This window comes from Populus trichocarpa, chromosome 4 (genome assembly GCF_000002775.5).
Source record: "Populus trichocarpa isolate Nisqually-1 chromosome 4, P.trichocarpa_v4.1, whole genome shotgun sequence".
NCBI lineage: Eukaryota > Viridiplantae > Streptophyta > Magnoliopsida > Malpighiales > Salicaceae > Populus > Populus trichocarpa.
In genome coordinates this window covers 20,333,830-20,356,831 of record NC_037288.2, presented here as the reverse complement: position 1 = coordinate 20,356,831, position 23,002 = coordinate 20,333,830, and the positions used below count along the sequence as shown (strand labels likewise).

The following is a 23,002-nucleotide window of genomic DNA, read 5'->3' as shown; positions in this document are numbered from 1 at the left end:
TCGATCATGCATCTTCCATACCTGATATTCATTAGATTCGACTCCCTCAAGATCAGAGTCTGCATGAAATCGGCTAGGACACTGCTTGGAACCATCAACAAAACCTAAAATACCATGGCTTTCAAGGAGAATTTGCATCTGAAAATTCCATGTGAGGTAATTGGTATCATCAAGCTTAACTGCTACAGCAGTAGCAACTGTAGAAAGTAATGAAGTTATGGGAGATTGGATGATCTGGAGTTGAGAAGATGTCACCATTTTGCTTTTGGAATATAGAAACGGAGAAGCAGCTGAAAGGAGTTGTTCTTTGATGAGAGAAGAGAAGCAATGAAGTCAGTGTAAGATATGCGGAAGCAGAGGATTAGGAACTATGCTCTGATACCATGTAAAGATGGCAGAATTGAAAGAAAGTTTAAGAAGAGAAATGAAGAATGCAGAGAGAGCAGAGTAGTTGACAAAAGAAGAATTTTAATCACTGTATTTTCCTTGCCTTTATTATATCATTTGAGCTGTATTTATAGCTAATCTATAGAGTGTATACGTAAGCTACCTTCTTTCTTCAATGACTAACAGTTTGTGTAACTGTTTTACTAACTGTTTCTAACTGCTTGCTAACTGTTTCTAACTGTTTTACTAACTGTTTCTAACTGCCTAACTGATTTAACTGTCTAACAGAATATTAACCACTTCATTACATAATCTCTTGACATGTGGCATTATCTTGGACGTTGATATCTTTACATGGACAACCTCGTGATGTCTGAATCTGAATTGTTTTGACATGCAGTTCTGTTCGTAGCGTTGGAACGCCACATTTTCGCAAGCTGTAGCGATATGTGAACCAAGTTGTTTGTATTATTAAGTTGTAGCTATATGGACTGTGATTGTGTCAAAATATCTCTCTCCGTTGATTTGCCCAGCAACTTAGCAATGTCAGTCAGAGTATATCAAAACATAATTAGCCTAGCCTATCTATTTATAGAGTGATTATAGCTGTAAATATTTTGTGATTTTCTATATATTTTAGCTTCCTATATAGTTAGGCAAATTAAATTGATGTAATTGCTGAGATTCAGCCGTGTAATTAGCTCAAACATGGCTATATAATGAGTAGAACACTTATAAAGAGATCATCGAATATTTTTATATTGATTATCCGTGTATCTACCAAGATATCCATGGAAATTAATTTATAGACAAATCACTTGCATCTCTGCCTATGTGTTTATGAAAAATAATATTTGTAACCTCTTGGAATTATATCTTGATGATAAAACGGGAAATGAAATTTTTTTTTTTCAAAGATAAAATTTTCATTGAACTAAAAACGAGGAAGACTTGTATATATAAATACGAGGTCAACCAATATACAAAAAAATTAATTTGAATATAAAGAATGAAACGGGCAAACATGTAATTTTTATTATACAAAATAATAAAATAAAATAAAAAAACTAACTTTTAATCTAGTGAAGTTCAATACTTGAGTCGAAGTTTGCCAAGTTGACTAAGATAAATTTAATTTATTGTTTTTAAAAAAATAAAAAAATTTATTTATGAGTTAACAAGTTCACATCAAGATAATTTAAATATAATTTAATTTAAAATTTAGATTAAATAAAGTGTCACGCAATAAGCTACTTAATTACTAATTATATGTGTGGGAGAAAAAAAAACTAGTACTTGAATGAGAGTTTTGTTGACATCACTTCGCAGTTGATACTCAGTAGTGCTACCAGCGCCCACCGTTGATAGCATTAGTGTCCCATGTTTTTGGAAACTGTCAACGACCCTGTAAATCAAGACCCACACCGCCTGCAAAAACCTGTCCACTTATCTAATCTCTGGTGTATAATCAGTACAGTACAAAGTACATATATATACACCACGTAATATTTACATATTTAGTCTCTTCAACAAGTCCTTGGATTTTATGATTAAAATTAACGATAGATGCTAGTCTTTTATTCTAATGATCTTCCAAGAATCTCATTGTGTTGTTGTCAAGATTGGGACAAAATAAAGTATGATTTGGTTGAAACTATAGATTTATATATTTTTTGATATTGAGTTAATTTATATGTAATTACTTTGTTTGATGATCGATGTTGACGAGTTTTGGATGTATGTTTAGGCGAGGAATTCAATGTTGTTTCATACAATGGTTGATGTTGATATATGTATTCTTGGATGAGTTACCTCTAGTAATACGATGTTGTTGTTTTTTCGATAAGAAATATGTTAGTCTTGTCGCATTTTTGGCTAATTATTTGATTAATAGCATAATTTCTTATAGGATGGTTGACTTTCTTGTTTTTATAAACAGCCGGTTATGCTTGTGAAATTTTAAAAAGGGATGTGCAACAAAGGTTGCTGCATTCTGTCATCAAGGCTTCATCATCAGACAATGTGCCATAAGAAAACAGCTGTTCGTAGAAAATTCCTATTATATATTCATTTCTTGTTTAAATGGCAATTAGTTAACTTGGGGAGTGTGAGAAAATGACTCTCCAGATGAGGGTGTCTTTGCTCATGATGTTGGTAATGTTCTGGCTTATGACAACTGAATCTTCAAGCCAGGATGTGAAACCTGGGTGCCAAGAAAAATGTGGGAATGTTAGTGTTCCTTATCCCTTTGGGATTGGGAAACCTGACTGTGCCATGGATGAGCATTTCTTTCTGAATTGCAGTTCAAATGATGGTGGTGCTGAACTGTGGTTTAGAAGCAACATGACTGCTCGTAAAATATCGGTGCCGGAGGGCACAGTGACTGTAAGCATTGGTACGGCATATGACTGTTATGACAAATCGGGGAATGAAACTCGCTATTTCGATCAGTCTATGAAACTTGGACCAGGCCCTTTTACGTTCTCAGACACCCTAAACATATTCACAGTTATCGGCTGTGATACGGCTGCCCAGGTGACCAACGAAGAGTTTACATATGGAGTTGCCTGTCTATCCCTATGCACAAAATATGTGAACATGACAGATGCGAATGCTTGCTCAGGTTCTGGATGTTGCCATACCTCAATTCCCATGGGCCTCAAGTCACTTGATATTTCATCTTATAGTTTTTTCAACCACTCGAATGTTTCGGATTTCAATCCCTGTGGATTTGCATTTTTAGCGGATACGCGCTCCTTTCATCTTTCAGATTGGCCGCTCAGTCGTATGGCAGATGGAAAAGATACATCAGATGTTGCGATTGAATGGGTAGTTAAGAACGAGACATGTGAACAGGCTAAAGCTAATACAAGTGCATATGCTTGTGGCATTAATACAAACTGCACTTATTCGGAGAATGGTCAGGGATATCGTTGCGTATGCAATGAAGGGTTCGAAGGAAACCCCTATCTTGAACAAGGATGCCAAGGTAAACAGATGGATGCTTTGTGGAATTTCTGAAATCTTAATAGTTCTTCTGGTTATATTCACAAGAGAAACAGTACTTTTCTACTTTGTGATCCGATCATGTGGAGCATTTTCTTTCCTAATTTAATATGCATTTAAATAGTTTTAAGGTTTATAATCATATAATGATTCCTTATGTTTTTATAGATATTGATGAGTGCAAATATCCAGAAAGATACCCATGTGAAGGTAAATGCAAGAACACTATTGGAAGTTACAAATGTCACTGTCCATTTGGCAAGTATGCTAATGGTGAAAACGGTTGTCAGAGATTTGGTGGTATCATAATTATATCAGGTAAATATCCTTTGCATTTTCTCAATACGCTGTGATATTTTTTTCCTGGGAGAATACTCTTGCTATTACTGGATACAATTTTCCAGAAATCCCTTCACATTACCTCTGGATTATCAGAAAGATTTTGCTTACAGATATAGCACAACCGTTATTTTCTTTAAAGTTGCTCATTTCATATCCTATGATCTCTTTCAGTAGCAGTTGGGGCAGCAGTTTTCCTATTGATTATTTGTTTCCTACTCTATGTAATCTGCACAAAAAGAAGAAGGGACAAGAACTTCAGAAAAAATGGGGGAATGGTTTTAAAGCATCAGCGAGTAAGGATTTTCAGAGAGGCAGAGCTGGAAAAGGCAACCAACAATTATGTTGATGATCAGAAACTTGGGGAAGGTGGTTTTGGTTACGTTTACAAGGGAGTTTTAGCAGATAATACCCTGGTTGCTGTCAAGAAATTTAAAGGGGTAGACAAGGATCAGCTGAATGAAGAATTTCAGAAAGAAATTGGCATTGTTTCACAGGTCAACCACAGGAATGTGGTCAAGCTCTTGGGCTTGTGTTTGGAAACCAAAGTGCCATTGTTAGTTTATGAGTTCATTTCAAATGGAACTCTTTACAAGCACATCCATGATAAAAGGTCACAGATATTAGATTCCTGGAGCAATCGTCTGAGGATAGCATCAGAGATTGCCCTTGCGCTTGATTACTTGCATTCTCTAGCAGACCCTCCAGTTATTCATGGAGATGTCAAGTCAGTGAACATACTTTTAGACAATAACTACACGGCAAAGGTTGCAGATTTTGGAGCTTCAGTGTTGATTTCTTCAGGTCAAAGCTTTATAGCCACAAAAATACAAGGGACTTTTGGCTACCTGGATCCTGAGTATCTTATGACTGGTAATTTAACCCCAAAGAGTGATGTCTTCAGTTTTGGGGTTGTTCTCCTGGAGCTTCTCATAGGACAAAAGCCAAACTCCCATGCCAAGTCTGGAGAAACAAGGAACATTATTGAATACTTTATCTCAGCACTGGAAAATAATAATCTTTTCGGAATTTTGGATTTTCAGGCAGCTGATGAAGGTGAAATGGATGAGATAGAAGTTGTTGCTGAGATTGCAAAAAGATGTGTCAACAGCATGGGCATAAACCGCCCGACCATGAAGGAAGTATCCGATGAGCTTGCTAAGCAGAAGGCCCTTCATGAAAGTTCTTGGGCTCAGCACAAAAATGATGACACCAAGCATTTGCTAAGTGAATCGCCACGCTCTTTCTCCAAAAGTGCAAGTCCTTCCTTAAGTCATTGTCAGAGCACTCATAGCGTTATATCGTTTTAGATTGAGCACTGACCGTTTAAACTCGCCAATTATCAATTTGTGACATTGATTACTTGGACAACCTCGTGATGTCTGAATCTGAATTGTTTTGACGTGCAGTTCTATTCGTAGTGTTGGAATGCCACATTTTAGCAAGCTGTAGCGATATGTGAACCAAATAGTTTGTATTATTAAGTTGTAGCTTTATGGACTGTGATTGTGTCAAAATATCTTTCTCCGTTGATTTGCCCAGCAACTTAGCAATGTCAGTCAGAGTATATCAAGACATAATTAGCCTAGCCTATCTATTTATAGAGTGATTATAGCTGTAAATATTTTGTGATTTTCTGCATATTTTAGCTTCCTATATAGTTCGGCAAATTGATGTAATTGCTGAGATTCAGCCATGTAATTAGCTCAAACATGGCTATATAATGAGTAGAACACTCATAAAGAGATCATCGAATATAACTGACATGCTATTAGAGCCAAAAACTTGAGTTAGGTTTTCTGGGTCAATTCCTTTTGTGATTGTGAGGGTTGTTGAGTCAACTTAGGCTGTTAGGTTGTGCTGGACAGATTGTATTGCACACACTGTCTCTTCTCTTTCTAGGGCAAGCAATTGTTTTGGGCTTGTTCTCTTTGTGTTGGGCTGTTTAGGCTTTACTGGTTGGTATTTTTTTATCTTGTTCTTTCATTGTTGTGTTACGGGAATCATGAAATCAACTTAGATTTCTGTGGTGTGCGGTTCACAGATAAAAATCATGGTACTTGAAAATTTTAATTCCGTGTATTTGTTATGGAAAAGAGTTATGGGGTTGATGGAAGTGACCCGGCTCCAACTAAGCTTCCTAAATTGGCTCGATGGCAAGTCAGAGATGCCATAGTCATGTTATGATCTTAGAATCTATTGACCCTCAGATTGTGCTAAATCTGAGGCCATACAAGAATGTTAAAAGTATGTGGGAATTTTTAAAGAAAGTTTATGACCAGGGCAACACAACACGATGTTTTCAGTAAGAATATGAGATTGCCAAATACATTCAGGGTGACCTCTCCATTCAAGATTATTTTTCTGGGTTTCAAAACTTATGGGACGAATTTACTAACATGGTTAATGCTAAAGTGTCAGATGCATCTCTCTCAACTGTTCAGGAAGTTCATAAACAGAGTAAGAGAGACCAGTTTTTGATGAAATTACAGCCTAAATTCGAGGCAACTCGCTCTAATTTGATGAACCGTGATCCCTCTCCTTTATTGGATGTGTTTTTGGAGAATTAATTCGGGAGGAGCAGCGTCTTGCAACACAAGCCAAATTTCAGCAAGATAACATCACATCTAATGTCGTGGCATATGCAACTCTTGGGAAAGGTAGGGGTAGAGATGTGTGGAAAGTTTAACGCTTCAGTTGCAATTGAAAGGACTATAGGCGCATTGTTGCCCACTCTTCAAAGAAATCTTGCAATTACTATAAGAAGCCAAGCCATATTATCAAAGAATGTCTTATTCGTCCCTAGAACCGTCAAGCTCATGCTTATCAGGCTACGGCTGGTTCTTCTTCTTTTGCTGGTCCTTATACAGTTAGTGATCAATCTGCTCTTACTCCAGAGATGGTTCAACAGATGATTATGTCAGCTTTTTCTGTCTTAGGGCTCTAAGGTAATGGTACTACTGCATCTCAATCTTGACTTGTTGATTCTGTTGCATCTAATCATCTGACTAGATTATCAGACACTCTTTGCAATGTTCGCCCTTATCATTTGATTGTTCGATATGCAAACTCTATTGTTCTGTCTTATATGTTAAGTTCTAGTTTGTTAGGCAATAAAGAATATGTTTCTAAAGCTTTGTCATTGATTGTTCGATATGCAAACTTGGCAAAAGTAAAACTCTCATTTCCTTCTCATGGTAGTCGTGCTGCAAAATGCTTTGATATTGTGCATAGTGATGTCCCGGGACATTTCTCCTATGATTTCTCATGCTCAATACAAATGTTTTGTGACTTTTATTAATGATTTCAGTCGATATACTTGGGTATATTTTCTTCGCTCCAAATCTGAGGTCATGTCTATTTTTCAGACATTTGTAACATTTATTGAGAACATTAAGATCTTGAGTGTGATTCTAGTGGGGAATACATGTCCCACGAGTTTCATGATTTCTTACACCATAAAGGCATTGTGTCTCAATGCTCTTGTCTTTATACCCTATAATAAAATGGTGTGGCCAAACATAAGAACCGACATCTATTGGATGTTGTTTACACTTTATTACTTGAGTCTTCTATTGCTCCTAAATTCTGGGTTAAGGCATTATCTACCGTAGTTTACCTAATTAGTAAATTGCCCTCTCAGGTCTTGAATTTTGATTCTCCTTATCTTCATTTACATCATCAGCATCTTAGCTTGTTGGTTGCACTTGGGAACAAGTAAGAATATAGAGTGGAATATGAGACTTTTGCTCCGATAGCCAAGATGACTATAGTGCGTACGGTTCTATCTATTGTGGCTTCACAGGACTGGCCACTTCATCAAATGAACGTAAAAAATACATTTCTCCATGGTGACCTCAAAGATGAAATTTACATAGCTTTTCCACTTGGTTTTTCCTCCTCCTCTTTTTTGGATGTATGTAAGTTGAAGCGATCTCTCTATAAGTTAAAACAGGCACCCCATGTGTAATGTTTTGAATTAATGAGTAGGAAAATACAATAAAGCCCTTGGAGGCTTAAAAGTTGGAATAAATGAATAAGGGGTATAGTGGTAATTCAAAAAACTTGATAAATATAAATAGAAAGGAAAAAAAAAAAAGAGATCTGAATATTTTGAGAGTAAACCGTGAGAGAGAAGGGAGAAGGGAGAAAGAAGAAGAAGAAGAGAAAAGAGGGAAATTAGAAGGGAAATAGAAAGGAGTTGAAGAGAATAAGTTTAAAGGTAAGATTTAGGTTGTTAAATGTATAAATGTATGTTAATTGAACTTAATTTCAGTTTTGATGAATGTTAGGGTTTTGAAAATTTATGTTTTGGGTTTAATTGATGAATTAAATTGAATGTTATAAGGTTGATTGTTATGGGTAATTGATTAATGAGTTGATTATGGAAGATTGTGATGATTTTGAGTTATGAATTGTGTAAATGGTGAATGTTGAGTTAGAAATTTGGCAAGAACAGTAGGTAATCTGTGAGAATTCTGGGATTGAGGTTGAAGATGACAAAATTTCGGTTTGGTCCCTCAATTTTGGAAAATTACAGTTTAGTCCCCAAACTTTGGAAAATTACAAATTGGTCCCTGGAGCATATTCCGAGATTCTGAACAGAATAACATATGAATTATGGGCAGAATTACTGTATAGATATGAAAATTTAACACTTTCAATTTGGTCCTCCAATTGACAAAAATTACAATTTGACCCTAAAAAATTTGGTAAAAATTCCAGAATGGTCCCTGGAGCATAATGAGATATTCTGGACAGAATTGAGGATTAATTACGGTCATAATTTCAGTATATTCATGGATTTATGACAAATTTTAGTTTGGTCCTCCATTTGACAAAAATTACAATTTGACCCTAAAAAATTGGGAAAAATTCCAGAATGGTCCCTGGAGCATAATTAGAGGTTCTGGACAGAAATGAGGATGAATTATGGACATAATTACACTATATTCATGAATTTATGATATGTTTAGTTTGGTCCTCCAATTAGACGAAAATTACAATTTGGCCCTAAAAATATGATAAATTACAGATTAGTCCCTAGCTGTAATATTAGCTTTTTCAGATTGGTTTGATGAATAATTGAGGGTTATTTAGTGAATTATTACCAATTTTATTATTTGTTTTATTATGGATTAGATTTCGGAAAAACCGTTAGATTTTTGGGTTTTTGAGAAAATTGACTAGTTAGTTCAAAGACATATAGGATTACGGAATACACCCTTAGTTAAGTGTATTAAATAAGTTAAATATTTTTTCGAGTCGTTCTTGAATATACCTCCTTTGTATTCAGATAATCCTGATATTCTACCGGCGGGACGTCGGTAGGATTTCCTTCGATATCAGCTTTGAGTTTTGTTGCTTTCGAGTCAGGTGAGTGGATAATTTTCCATATGCATGAGAAATATTATAAATATTTGATTTGCTAATATGAATTGGATCATGCTTCTTGATAATATATATGTTGATTATTATCCTTGTTTTGATAAAACATGATCAATTGTTGAATCTGAATTCTTGATATGAACCAGTATATATTTTGAATTGAATTCTGAATTGATAGCTCCTCATTTGATTGATGTCATGAGTTGAGCCTTGAGATATGAATATGTCTGTTTGATTATGATTATGAACCTATGGTATGTCAGTCAGAATACTCATGCTAACAGGGTAGTGTTAGTCTTTGTGCACATCGTATCTGAACCCTAGTTGGTCGGGGGAGTCACCAACCTGTGTGGACTGATCATCCCACAGTACGGAGCCTCATGCTCATTGCATTTTGATTTTCTGACGAGTTTTACCATATGATCTTCTTGTTATGGCCAATTTGAGAACACTTCCATAAGAACCTAAAGCCATACTTGTATATATATTTCACATTGCTGTATTACCTCGTGTGTGTATATTGAACGTTATCTACTCACTGAGTTGTTGAACTCACCATCTCATTATTTATCCTTTTCAGGCTTATAGCTTGATAGCAGGTCATTTTGTTGGACCTTCATAACCTGCTCTTTGGTTGTACCTTGTACCTTTCCTTTATGTTTAGTTAGTGCTCCAAAACTCTGAACTTATATAAACTCTTGTATTAAGACAATTCAATTATATTATGAAGTTGATTTTGTTATTAATGCTGCGTTGAACTCTGATTGATTTAGGAGAAGTTTGTGTATAAGTTTGGGTTCGCATAGGTATGGAACCTCAGAGGGGAACCTTGCTTATGTGCCGGTCATGGATCTGGGAATCGGGTTGTGACACCATGCATGGTTTGACAAGTTTCGAACTACCTTGCTTCTGTTTTCCTTTCAAGAAAGCCAATATGACTATTCTTTATTCCTTTGCAAGACATCTGCTGGTATTGTTCTTTTTATGGTTTGTGTTGATGATATTGTTATCACACTTTGATTGATCATCTCCTACAGCATCTTCATGCCTCTTTTCATATGAAGGATCTTAGTCCTCTTACTTGCTTCTTGGGATTAGAAGCTCACACTACTTCTTCATACATCTTTCTCACTCAAGTATACACAAGATTTAATTACTTTGGCTAGTCTTCAAGATATTTCTTCAGTGGATACTACTTTAGAAGTCAACACGAAGTATCGTTGTGAGGAGGGTGATATTCTTTCTGATCCTACTATGTATCGTCAACTAGTGGGAAGCTTGAACTATTTGGCTATTACTTGGCCTGACATTTCCTTTGTTATCCAGCAGGTTAGCCAATTTATGCAGACTCCGTGTCATTTACACTTAGTTGTCGTTCATCATATCATTCGATATCTTCAAAGGTCTCCTAGTCGTAGATTGTTCTTCCTTATTGGCTCTCCTCTTCGTCTCATTGCTTATAGTGATGCTGATTAGGCCGGTTGTCCTGATACTCGTTGTTCTATCACTGGCTGGTGTCTCTTCTTTAAAGATTCTTTGATTTCTAGGAAGAGTAAAAAGTAGGCTTGTGTTTTGAAATATTCAACTGAATTTGAATATCGTACCATGTCTACTACTTGTTCTAAAATTAGTTGGCTTTGTGGGTTTTTTGTTGTGCTCGGTTTCTCCTAGTCTGATCGCACTCCTCTCCATGATGATAACACTAGTGCTATTTAGATTATAGTTAATCTTGTTTATCATGAGCGCACAAAGCATATTGAGATGAATTGTCACTCTATTCGATAAGCACTAGACACTAGTATCATTTCTCTTCCTCGTATTTCCAGTGACTTCCAGATTGTTGATATCTTTACAAAAGTCATGACTGGCTAACGCAATCAATTTCTTATTGGCAAATTAATGCTTCTTGATCGCTCTACATCATTTTGAGGAGAGATGTCAGACAAAGTATATTAAGGTATGATTAGCCTATCTATTTATGGAATGATTATAATTGTAAATATTTGTGAGTTGCCGTATATTTTAGCTTCCTAGGCAGAATCGATATAATTGTTGAGATTTAGCCGTTGGCTATATAATGAGTAGAACACTCACAAAGAGATCATCGAATATAACTGACAAGCAATGCTTCCAGATTTACCTTCTCTTTTGATTTTATAGACTATTGATGTACCTTTCAGTGCCTTATCAGAACAGATCCAATTGGATTTACAGACCGAAAAAGCTCTAGTGTTTATTACCTGTAGCCTCACCTGAGACTAACAGGATCCTAGCAAGTATTAACACAAGTTTAAACAGCTCAAGAGGTTGTAAAAAGCTGCTTATTATTACATGCACAAGCACAACTACAACCGATAATGTCGGTTAAAGACCGGCATTGGTTCAGTTTTAAATACTGTTCGTGTAATTTTCAATCTCCAAGGATATGACAGTCTGAGCCATCTGAGGTTCATTCATTGAAGGACTTGCATTCTCATTGAAAGAGAGTGCTGATTTTCCTAGCAAATGCTCCGTCTCTTCACTATTTTTCTGACCCCACAAGTCCTCATGGAGTGATGTTAGCCTAGAAAGCTCGTCAGATACTTCCTTCATGCTTGGCCTTTTCACACCACTGCTATTTACACATCTTTTTGCAAGCTCGGCAACCACTTCAATCTCCTCCAGCTCTTCTTCATCTGCCTCAAAATCTAAAATCTTAAAGAGATGATTGTTTTCTAATGATGAGATGAAGTCTTGAACCACGTTACGCTTCTCTCCAGACTTAGCGTTAGAGTTTGGCTTCTGTCCTGTCATAAGTTCCACAAGAACTACTCCGAAGCTGAAGACATCGCTCTTTACAGTTAAATTACCTGTCATGAGATACTCAGGATCCAGGTAGCCAAAAGTCCCCTGTATTTTTGTGGCTATATCCGTTTGGCCAGGTGAGATCAGCACTGAAGCTCCAAAATCGGCTATCTTTGCTGTTCCATCCTCATCCAAAAGTATGTTCACCGTCTTGACATCCCCGTGAATCATTGGAGGGTTTGCTAAAGAATGCAAATATTCAAGTGCAAGTGCAGTCTCAGCAGCTACTCTCAAACGGTCTGTCCACGTTCTCAACACTTGGGACTTCTTATCATGGATATGGTGGAAAAGAGTTCCATTTGAAATGAATTCATAAACTAGCAAAGGCACTTTGGTCTGCAAACACAGGCCTAATAGCTTGACCACATTCTTGTGATTGACTTGCAAAACCATGCCAATTTCATGCTGAAATTCCTCGTTCATTTGAGCCTTGTCTACTCCCTTAAACTTCTTCACTGCAAGTTGGGTATTATCTGGTAAAACTCCTTTGTAAACACAGCCAAAGCCTCCTTCGCCAAGTTTCTTATGATCATTGTAATTTTCGGTTGCTTTTGCCAGCTCTGCCTCACTGAAAATCCTTACTCGTTGATGCTTTAAAACCATGCCTCCATTTTCTCTAAAGTTTTTAACCTTTCTTAATTTCCTCAAAATTATATAGAGCAGCACACCGATGATCACAAGGGAAATAGTTCCTCCAGTAACTGCATCAAGAGATTCAATGGAAAGAAATGAACTGCCATGATGATCAACCTAGGGCAACTGGGAGTCTGGGAAGAAAACAATTGTTGATACAAACAGCACACTGCCGTGTTCTATAAGGTGCTAGAATAGTTAAAAAGCTGAATTCTTGTACTAAATTCTGAAAGTATAAGCAATTTTTGGAGGGCAGGCTCCCTGAAGTCCATTTTTGGTCAGTTTGGATGAATCCAGATTCCAACTTCATACTTCATAGACAAGCAAAATGCAATTATTTTGATTCTGAGGGGGCAGTCTCCCCTGAATCTATCTCAGGTCTAATTTCTCAGTTCTCACACTAGGAGGAGTTCATATAATTATTGTAAGTAACATATTATTAAGTCCACATATCCTATTGAGAATTTTATATAAAGAAGTGATTCTCCTGTGCTATGTTAAAAGAATCCAACATGGGGTTGCTAAAATCTGTAAGTGGGGAGAGAAATTAATCACAGGGTACGTGCAAATTTACCTGAAGCAATGGTGGCGATACCAAATCCTTGACAACCTGTTTTACCATCACCGTGCATGCCCATTGGACAACTGCATGTGTAATTTCCAGGCGTGTTCTTGCACTTTCCTTTGCAAGGATACCTTTGTCGATCAGCACACTCGTCAATATCTGTTTGAGTATAGAAGCAGTAGAACCAGTAAACAAGACTTAAAAAAAATCAAAACAACGAATAAAGGACCCAACATATTATGTGTTGTGTACGATTTAATTGGAACAGTAGATTACCTTGACATCCTGGTGAAAGATAGGGGTTTCCTGTGAATCCATCTTTGCATGAACAACGATATCCTTGGCCATTCTTAGAGTAATTGCAGTTAGTATTATTGCGGCAAGCATATGAACTGGTATTCATTCCAGCCTGTTCACACGACTTTGTTTCGACGACCCATTCAATCACAGCATCTGAAGCATTTCCATCTGGCAAACCTGAGAGCTGCCAATCTGAAGCCTTGAAGGTTCTTTTGTCTGCTAAAAATGCATATCCACAAGGATTGAAATCTGAAACATTTATGTGGTTGTATATGGAGCTAGAGAGAATAGACAGAGACTTTAGGCCCTGGGGAATTGAGGTCTGACAGCATCCTGAACCTGAGCAAGAACTGTTATGGGCCAGGCTCACCATTTCATCGCATGAGGAGATACAAGCAGCTGCATATGTGACGTCAGCGTTACTGAAAAAACCCATAGTATCACAGCCTATAGCTGTGAACATGTTTCGGGTGTCTGAGAACATGTAGGGGCCCTGACCGAGATGGATAGAGAGATTAGTTTCCTTCATTTTTGCCCCTGACTGGTTGTAGCAGTCATATGCTGTGAAGATGCTGACAACCATTAAGCCTTCAAGAACTGATATACTGAGAACAGGAATATTAGCAAACCACAACTTCTCAGGACCATGACCATCACTCTGACTGCAATTTAGAAACAAGTACTGGTTTTCGGCGCAACTGGACTCATCAATACCGAAGGGATAGGGAACACTAACATTGCCACACTTGTCTCGGCAGCCAGGTTTCGAATCAGCTGCACTTTGATCCATTGCCGTTGCCACTGAACACAGTAGAAACAAAATCATTAGCCCAGGCACACACAACTTCAAAATCATCTTTTGCTTGTTCTAGATCAAAAGCATCAAGAAACCAAGAAATATAAACAAGGCCGACAATTAGGAATAAGTTTAAATCATTGCAACTTCTGAAACAAAACCTCGATCAGTACATTTATTTACTCGAAATCACAAGGTATTACCTTGACGACTTTGGTGTAATATTTTAGGCTGTTTAGGTGTACTGTCATTGTCTCAAAGTTTGAACAATTCAATTGAAGGAACATCATCCATCAGTTTGTGTATTATTCTATGAATTTGGAGTCATTAATCCCTAGTCAACCCGGCATCCGGAAATTTAGCGCGGAATACGTGTTTGCTTAGCGTCATAGTTAAGGATCGGTACTAGACTGGATCACTGCGAAAGATAAAAGATGTTGAATTTAAGGTATCATAAGAAGTTATTATTATTAAATTATAATAATTAAACCATTATGAAATTATAAAATATAAAGAATATATATGAGTTTGCAATATTATGAATACAAGTTATTTATTTCTTTGAAAACAATCTTCTTCTTCATTTTTCTCTTTTTTATAAACTTTGTTTAATAGCTTGTGTCGAGGAATGCATACATAGATAATATATTGGATATTTGGCAAATAAATTAAATTAACATCATTTGAAACATTCATCATTTTATGCCTCTTTTTTTTTAATTCGAAAGAGGCCTACACTAGATGTGTTGATCAGATCATTGCATTTGGTTAATTAATCAAATGATATTTATTTGATGCTGCAATTTTTTTATTTTTTAAGGTTTTCTGTTCTGGTTAATAGTAAATAGAATATATTCGGAGGTCATTTCCATGTTAAGATATATTTTTATAAAATAAATATTTTAGTAATTTTTAATTTTTTGCCAGACATTATTTATACTTTTTTTTGCCCTTCATCATGAGTTAAAATCATTAAAAAATGTTACCGGTTGGAACAGGAAACTCTGATTTTGATCAATAATCGAATACTAATGATGAATAATTTAATCTTCCACTTGATTCCCTTGCTAAGCTAGCAAGTACCAGATCGTTCAAGCTTATGTTGCTTCCATGCATGAATCGTGTGACTATGCAGGCAAGAAATGGGGTCAGAAATGGCAAGAAAGCCGGCTGTTTGGTTTCCTTTCTGCCTTCGTTATGTAGGCAAATAGCTGCGTGGTTTTTCTTCAAATTTTGAATTGGAAGCAAAAAAAAAAACTCCAATGCAGTACTATTAGTTTCATTATAATCCGTAATTATAGTCTTGTTTTTTTAGGTCTAATTAACTGCACAAATTTGAAAGATCAGAGATAGAAGATTTTTTTTTTCTTCAACCTTTTCCATCTCCGATAGAAGTTCTTTAATCAATTTTGTTAATTATTCAACTTATTACAAGAATAGAGTTAAAGAACCAAGAAACTTAAATTTTAAAAGAGGGGGCAATCCGAATTTGTTCTAGATAATGGCTTTTGGTGGATGCCAACACTGGACATGCATAAGACCTGCTTGCAGTATTTGTTTGTTTTGATGTCGCACAGACCTGTGTATTCGTATGCATGCATGACCGTGTTAGAGAGCAATTTGTTTGTGTGTGTGAACAATAGCAGTCTCCATGTAATGTTCACTAGTCTAGCTTGGAGGAGTTCTCGCTTCCGATTTTCCACTGTAAGTACCTCTCCACACTGTCCAGCCCACAAAGCTCCTTCACGGTTGGCATAATGGCAGGAACCTGGAAGTTGAATGCTGGCTGCTCTATACAACCCCATGAACGCATCTGTTTGCGGGCCTCTTTAATAGCTGCTTGTGCAGCGAAGTAAACTGAGGCTGCTAGGAGTAGTGGTGGCTCACCACAAGCTGCACAAAGCACATTCAATTCACTAATTTTGATCTATGTCAAACTATGCGAGCCTCTTCAACATGCATGGAGAAAATTATTTTGGACCTTACACATGCTCGAGAAAACATAAGAGTTGTACCTTTTGATGAAAGAACACGATTTTTGTGATGTCCACTGTTATGGATTTCAACATTGATCTGTTTCGGTATCGTGTCTATTGTAGGGATCTTATATGACCAAGTGCTGTCAGAAACCACTAATCCATCTGGGTTTGTGGTGTAATCTTCAAGCATAAGAAACCCGATTCCTTGGACAAAAGCTCCTTCAATCTGCAACCACCAAGTCTTCTTAAATAATTGGACTGTGAAGATAATCATTCATAAACATATTTTATTTTTGAAAATGTGTAGTAAATCCATACTCAGAACTGAACAGTAACGTATCTATAAAAGAAACTTTAATTCTCTAAAGGAATGGGATATGGCTGAAAGACATCCATACACATTTAAAGGGGGTAGTGCCTAGAAACAGATGCGGAAAAACATTATACTTTAGAATTGAGCTTTTGAGTTACTGGTATCCAGCTAACCTGTCCTAAATCCACAGCAGGGTTCAGACTTTTTCCGCAGTCATAGATAATATCTGACCTCAAAATTGTTGTTTCGCCAGTCAGAAGATTCACCTCCACCTGTTTCACAACAGCTTCAAATTAAATATTTGTAAAGATAATCAAGATGATGATGATGCGTTCTGCAAACTGTGATGATAATAAATTAACAATGACATACTTAATTTAATATTTCATGAAGCAAGTTTGAAAATGCAAGGTCTAGGTCTCTGATTATACATTAAGAAGCACAACTTTAGTTTCGAATCATGAACCAAAGAAAATCAAAAGGTGTTCTGGACAAACTTGCCTCACTGACTGCTGCACCGTAGTTTAAGTATTGCATGGAATTCAAGTCAGGGACAAAGAAAGAATTGGCTGACAAGTTCAGAGCTTCCAAATATGCCTGCATTTTGATTGAACATACAATGGATATTGTGAAGATCTTTTTTATCTAAAGGAGCACAAATAAAGAACATAAATTTCAATATTATGTCTCATAAAAGATCAGTTCACCCTGACCCAAACCTTTCTTCTCTTAGAAGGGAGCAACTGAACAACTTGGAAATTAATAGTCATTAAAGAGATAAGTTTAGATAATAAAAAAGTTCTTTATGTTGAAAGAAACAGAAAATAATACAAAAGAACCGCATTCACTTTATAATGTTTTCAAGAGCTGAATTTCTAAGAATGAAGTGGAAAAACAAATGTCAAGTATAATGTCTGAGAAGCATAGATAACTACCTGGGGTATGAGCATCTCCCATCTCACAGAACCCATCTGCACCTGCAACCTTTCCTTCAAAGGTGTTAGTCTCTCAACCAAGGTTTTACAGCAAAGTCTAACTGCTTCACAGCTTGATTCAGATGTAGTGCTACCAGACGTAAACCCTCCTTGAATTAAACTCAGCGTATCAGATTGTATCACCCGTATTTTATCCAAGAGTACTCCTTCTCCATCACATTTGATTGCATTGAGAGCAAATGCAGCCATCTGTTTTACCTTTGTCCAGAGCCCCTGGCCCAGCTCTATTCCTCCAACTTCAACAATAACAGACCCATCACTTAGAATGCCAACTTTCCCAGGAGTTGGTCTCACCATCACTTCATGCACAACAGGCACTCGAGAAATGCCTCTTTTCTTCCACACATTACTCCGATTAAACTCTTTTACCGCTTCAGTCCTTTGATTCAAGTTTGATGACATGGCTATCTTATCCCACATTGAAGTTAAAGAATACTCATGAGCTTCACCTGAAGAGACATAGAACATTTTAAGGCTGTCGTATGTATGGAGATTTATGCTTCTCACAGAATCAACATCCATGGAAAGGGTGGAGGCTACATGTTCTATTACAGCTTCCGCAATAAATGATGCTTGTGTCTCCCCAGGGCCCCGCATTGCTGATTTACTTGAATGGTTTGTTTTGCAAATCTTTATATCAAAAGATAAAGCACCCCAGTCATATTTCTTAAGAGCACCCAGCATGTTATGTGGCATGGCTGGACTTATATCTGGAGATATCCCTGCATTAATCAGTATATCGAGTTGTAAGGCTGTGATTTTCCCACTATATTTGAACCCTACACTGTAAGTTATTTCCATGGGATGCCTCCCTCCTGCCATTATCATGTCAGTCTTGCGATTGAGATACATCCTGACAGGTCGTTGTAAAGTGTGTGCTGCAAGTGCACATGCTGTTGCTACCTAAAACATCACCATGTTGTTAGTACTTGTACCAGTAGTTAACATAAAGAAGTGGACAATTAATTCACTCATTAAATAATGAAGAGGACCACACATCAATAAAGATCTTCAAAAGGTGCATATGTCTGGGGTGACTCAATGTTTGTGTTTGTGAGAGAGAGAAAGGTAACTATAAATTAGTAAGAACAAAGTATTCATCTCTTAACATTATTGAGATGGATGCATGTGAATGCAAAACTGGGTTGGTTAAGAAAAGAGTGTACTTATTGAAGGTTGAGGCGGCCCTGAGGATGAGAGATTGTTTCAGATGGTTAAGTGCTTGACCATGTCCATTATAATCTATGGATGAGCTAGTGTATTAAATGTGATTAGATTCTTGTAGTGAAGGCAAAGAGGAAAGTCATGAGGAAAATTATATTGGATGAAATGGCAGAAAAATCAGTGCCGTAAGAACTCAAAAGAAATTGTCTCAAAACATAACAAAATGAGAGAAGAGGATTCATAAACATAACCCTGTGAGTTGTCGCTATATAATATTTGCAACAGAATCTAGAGTGTATAGAAAGATACTCACAGGAATGGATTTTAAAGCCTTTCCACCGAAGCCTCCTCCAACCCTTCTTGTAATTACACGCACATTATGCTCAGGAAGACCAAGACATCTTGCAATTGTAGAATGTGAAAACTCAGGGCATTGACTGGAACTGTAAACCACCAAGCAGTTGTCTTCATCAGGCAAAGCAAGAGCACTCTGATTCTCCATATAGAAATAATATTGTGATCCAAGTTTCATCTGACATTATAATTCAGCAGAAAATTTGAAATGAATGCATATCCTAATAGCTGAAAGATGATACTAGAAGAAAAATAAGTCAGTTCACTAATTCACTTGTTTTTATGTCTTAAAGAGGAATATTTTCTTTCCTTCCCCTACCTTAGCAGAGAGAATCTTATGATCAGCTTCGGCCATTCCTTTTGATGCATCTCCAACTTCTTTAGGGTAGAAGAAAGGAGGGACCTCAAAAAAGCTAGATCTCTTAACAGCTTCTTCCAGTGTTAAAATAGGTGGTTCTAGATTTTCCATGTCATAATCTACCACGACTAGGTTTGATGCCACATCTGCATGTTTCTGTGTATCTGCAACCTATCAAAGTGAATTTATAGACCCGATCAGGCACTAATAGCCCCCATGATCCGGTAGCATACTTTAATAATGACTCTGTAACAACATCAACAGTAAATTAAAAAAAATAAAAAAAAATAAAAAGATATATTACAGATTACCACTAAAGCAATACGCTCTCCAGCATACCGAGTCATCTCATCAGCAAACAAAGGTTCGGCACCAAAAATGGATTTAGAACCTATGTTCTCCCCATCTTTCGGAATATCTTTGAAACAGATAAGTGCAGCAACCCCAAATGGTAGTGATTTAGACTTGAATTTTATACTTTTGACCTTAGCAAAAGGCTTTGTACTATAAATGAATGCTCCATATAGACAATTCATCGGAGAGGGAATGTCATCCACAAAAATAGCCTCACCTGCAGAAGTGATAGGATGAGTAAGTTTTGTATCTTGCTTCTTGAAAATTTGCAGCTAGAAATCAATGCAGATGTTTAAATATGAAGTAGATCAAACCAACACAAACAATTTCACAAATTTAAAATGTTTGCTGGCACAGGAGCAGAGAGATAACAAATACAAACCAGAAGCTTGAAGGGCAGCTCCGGATTTTTTCACTGGCTCACCAACAGGATGATACTCCTTGGTTACTTCAAACACGTGTTTTGATAATGACAGCAAAGTTGGGACTTTAACATGATCAAGCTGGTCGTGTTTCTGTTTTACTTCGTCAACAGTGAATATTGCTGCACTACCATAGTTATCCAACCAATGGTTAGAAATTTTAGCAACATTGTCTATTAAGGGACCAAGAAAGTCAAATAAAAAACCAACAGCCAGGCTTGACCTATACGCAGAGCTTGTTGTGCCATCTTCAGGTACCACAGAGGCTCCAACTAATTTAATACTCTCATACAGAACATCTAGAGTTAATTTTTTTCCTGTTAAAAATTCCTCAACTTCCCTTGCTCTAATTGAATGTCTGGTTCCATAGGCACCAAAAGCCAACATGCATTTGTTTAGAGTAATTGCCCCGGAAGATTTCCAGCGACAAACTTCAGCCAAAAAAGCAGCATTTAAATAGGGCAAGGCATTCCCAAGAGGTCGGGGTGCAGCTCGATAGGTTTCAAAGAGCATCTTGCAATCCTTTTCAGAAGAATCATTCTTAATTGGTTCCCATTTTGGGATTTTAACACTTGTAAGTATACTTTCTGAATCCAGTGGAGGCCTTTCCAGAAAATCCTCCAAGGAAAGCTTTTCATGCATGGTATCAGTTATTATATTCACAAATGAACCAGCTGCAAGAAGTATCGTTGCAATATCTGAAGGAAAACAATTCTTCTGTGCCATCATTAAATTCCCCCCCACACTACCTGTATTTCGAACAAATTGAGTGGCTATTTTTTCCATTTGGACTGCGATTTTTTTGAACACCATCTCACTTTCTGATAGAAACTCGCCATTACTCTCTGTCTTCAAAGCTTTGATGGCTTTAGAAATAGTAACAGTTGCCCCAATTTCAATCCCTGTATGATCTTTCCCAATAATTGAAAGCTCAGGAACATAGCAGAGATTAATGTAATTGTCGTAGTGTTGTAGATCCTTATAGTAACCCATACCTGTGTTACCAGCCACTAGTTTGATCCTGGCCCCGTTGTTGCCTTTAATGGCTTTTAATAGGCTCTGGAGCTCCTTAACACTGACAGGATTGTACCAAGAGGACTTTTGAGAATCCAAAAGAAAGGAAGATTTGATTTCACATTTAAGAAATTCAGGGAAAGTACAAATCTCGTTATTATGGTCATATGAAGGTAACCTACTTATCTTTACATCTGGACTTTCTCCCTTCTTCCAGAAACAATTTAATCCCAAATCCTCCATATCAACATCAGCTGCAAAACTTTTGCATGCATCTGCAATGGATCGATACCCGGTACAGCGACAAAGGTTTCCTGCGATAGCCTTTTCAGCTTCAACAGCTGTCAACTTGGAGAATCCTGGAGAGGGTTTCGGCCTATCAGTCTTTTCAGCATTAACCAGGGCCCCAAAGAGTGAAATGCACATTCCAGGAGTACAAAAGCCACATTGAGAAGAATGGAAGCCAGCAAACCTTTGGTGAATTGAGTGGAACCCATCTTTGCTATTCCCAAGGCCTTCAGTCGTTGTAATCGCGCATCCATTTACACTGCAAAGCAGTGTCAGACATGAGCTTACTGTAATATCTTCAACTTGATCGATCACAGGATCATACTTGGAGAGTAGAACAATACAAGCACCACAACCACCTAAAAACCATAAATTTGAAAACATATTGAGAAGCCATATAACTTTCAAATACTTTAATTCCACTCAAGTAATCGATGTTCTGACATGAACTAACAGATTCATCTTTATCCTCCATTTGGTTGCTGTGAAAACCCAAGCAGACTTACAATAAGTGATTGAGTTTGAAATTTACGGCATGCAAAATCTAATAGGCCAAGTGGTTTGTCTTTTTTTTATTTTCTTCTCATTTCCTAGAGAGAAGAATGAGAAAGTATTTATCTACTGAAACAAGCAAGAAATACCACCAAATCGCAAACAAGAATATGAACAATACAACAATTGCAACACAGGAAAACTCAAGAACCAAAGATGAAGTTGATTCAAAAGATTTTATAACAGCAGCAAGCATTCTGAAAACAAAGTTCCAAGCTTTGTATGCATTCACATAACTTGCAAGCTTGAAAAATCCAGATGATTGAGTGTAATAAATTTTGGCTGTGGCCATGTCTTAAATAGTGATAATAGTACAAGACTTGAGATTTTTAGTATTCTCTCCCTATGTTCTCTCAGAGATCTACATGAATCTACAGCAAACAAACAAGAATCGAAACCATGGAAAACGAATCAACCCATTAAGGAAATCTTCTCAATTACAAATAAACTAACAAGCAAACCCATTTCCTCAAAAGTATCAACAGTTCATAAGTCAAGAACATTCTAATCACAGCTGCAACCACAGTAAAAAAATCAGGCAACAAAGTAAACATTAGTACAATATAATTCAGCATTCAAAGTAAGAAAATTCCACATGCATATAAGCAAAACATGATGTTAAAATCCCAGATTGAAACCCAACAGTGCCTCACTTATCAAATCTGTTAGCAATGTAGGACAAGACGTGCTCTTATGGGTAAAGAAAGAAACAGAAAGAAAGATGATACCTTCACCGCAACCAAGCTTGACACCCTTGAAAGGGGTCTGTGTACGCAAGAATTCAAGCAAAGTCATTGAAGGGTCAACACTTGAAAGCTCAAACCTTTGTCCATTAACAGCAAAAACCAGACTTTTCGTTTCTCTTTCTATCTGCTCCTCTTCCATTTTTTGAGACTGTGTTTTTTGTGTCTGCGTCAGTTCGTGAGGTAGACACATAAAAGACAGCGAGCG

General features: G+C 36.9%; 3 protein-coding genes and 1 long non-coding RNA gene across 6 annotated transcripts; 2 read left to right on the top strand and 2 right to left on the bottom strand.

Annotated features, from left to right (window-relative positions):
* The first annotated feature begins 2,502 nt into the window (after positions 1–2,502).
* On the top strand, positions 2,503–5,042 carry LOC127905264 (wall-associated receptor kinase 2-like). Its single transcript, XM_052452588.1, has 3 exons — positions 2,503–3,376; positions 3,562–3,711; positions 3,910–5,042. The coding sequence occupies exons 1-3, from the start codon at positions 2,503–2,505 to the stop codon at positions 5,040–5,042; spliced, it is 2,157 nt and encodes a 718-aa protein (XP_052308548.1).
* Positions 5,043–7,820: 2,778 nt separating this feature from the next.
* Positions 7,821–9,866, top strand: LOC127905192 (uncharacterized). Its single transcript, XR_008058967.1, has 2 exons — positions 7,821–7,954; positions 9,029–9,866. It is a non-coding gene; the product is annotated as an uncharacterized LOC127905192 (long non-coding RNA).
* Positions 9,867–11,226: 1,360 nt separating this feature from the next.
* On the bottom strand, positions 11,227–14,451 carry LOC18098020 (wall-associated receptor kinase 2). The gene is made up of 3 exons (XM_024599768.2): positions 13,439–14,451; positions 13,172–13,321; positions 11,227–12,665 (listed from the first exon to the last, which is right to left on the bottom strand). The coding sequence occupies exons 1-3, from the start codon at positions 14,316–14,318 to the stop codon at positions 11,509–11,511; spliced, it is 2,187 nt and encodes a 728-aa protein (XP_024455536.2). The 5' UTR covers positions 14,319–14,451; the 3' UTR covers positions 11,227–11,508.
* Positions 14,452–15,649: 1,198 nt separating this feature from the next.
* On the bottom strand, positions 15,650–23,002 carry LOC18098019 (abscisic-aldehyde oxidase). 3 transcript variants are annotated; one of them, XM_024599766.2, is made up of 11 exons: positions 22,780–23,002; positions 21,684–21,858; positions 20,158–21,570; positions 19,733–19,992; positions 19,383–19,592; positions 19,023–19,241; positions 17,486–18,448; positions 17,052–17,147; positions 16,724–16,822; positions 16,274–16,463; positions 15,650–16,151 (listed from the first exon to the last, which is right to left on the bottom strand). In XM_024599766.2, the coding sequence occupies exons 2-11, from the start codon at positions 21,751–21,753 to the stop codon at positions 15,922–15,924; spliced, it is 3,750 nt and encodes a 1,249-aa protein (XP_024455534.2). In that variant the 5' UTR covers positions 21,754–21,858; positions 22,780–23,002; the 3' UTR covers positions 15,650–15,921. The 3 variants fall into 3 exon arrangements, with proteins under 3 accessions (XP_024455534.2, XP_024455535.2, XP_024455533.2); XM_024599767.2 differs by having other exon boundaries at positions 21,684–21,758; XM_024599765.2 differs by having other exon boundaries at positions 20,158–21,858.

Excerpts from the sequence above, each read along its gene's own strand:
- LOC127905264 (XM_052452588.1), top strand. The coding sequence starts at position 2,503 with ATGACTCTCCAGATGAGGGTGTCTTTGCTCATGATGTTGGTAATGTTC. Across the intron at positions 3,377-3,561 it reads TCTTGAACAAGGATGCCAAG|ATATTGATGAGTGCAAATAT; the intron begins GTAAACAGATGG and ends ATGTTTTTATAG. Across the intron at positions 3,712-3,909 it reads TGGTATCATAATTATATCAG|CAGTTGGGGCAGCAGTTTTC; the intron begins GTAAATATCCTT and ends CTCTTTCAGTAG.
- LOC18098020 (XM_024599768.2), bottom strand. The coding sequence starts at position 14,318 with ATGATTTTGAAGTTGTGTGTGCCTGGGCTAATGATTTTGTTTCTACTG. Across the intron at positions 13,322-13,438 it reads TCTTTCACCAGGATGTCAAG|ATATTGACGAGTGTGCTGAT; the intron begins GTAATCTACTGT and ends ATACTCAAACAG. Across the intron at positions 12,666-13,171 it reads TATCGCCACCATTGCTTCAG|TTACTGGAGGAACTATTTCC; the intron begins GTAAATTTGCAC and ends CTCTTGATGCAG.
- LOC18098019 (XM_024599765.2), bottom strand. The coding sequence starts at position 22,987 with ATGTGTCTACCTCACGAACTGACGCAGACACAAAAAACACAGTCTCAA. Across the intron at positions 19,993-20,157 it reads AGCTGCCCTTCAAGCTTCTG|GTGAGGCTATTTTTGTGGAT; the intron begins GTTTGTATTTGT and ends TCACTTCTGCAG. Across the intron at positions 19,242-19,382 it reads ATAAGATTCTCTCTGCTAAG|ATGAAACTTGGATCACAATA; the intron begins GTAGGGGAAGGA and ends TTATAATGTCAG.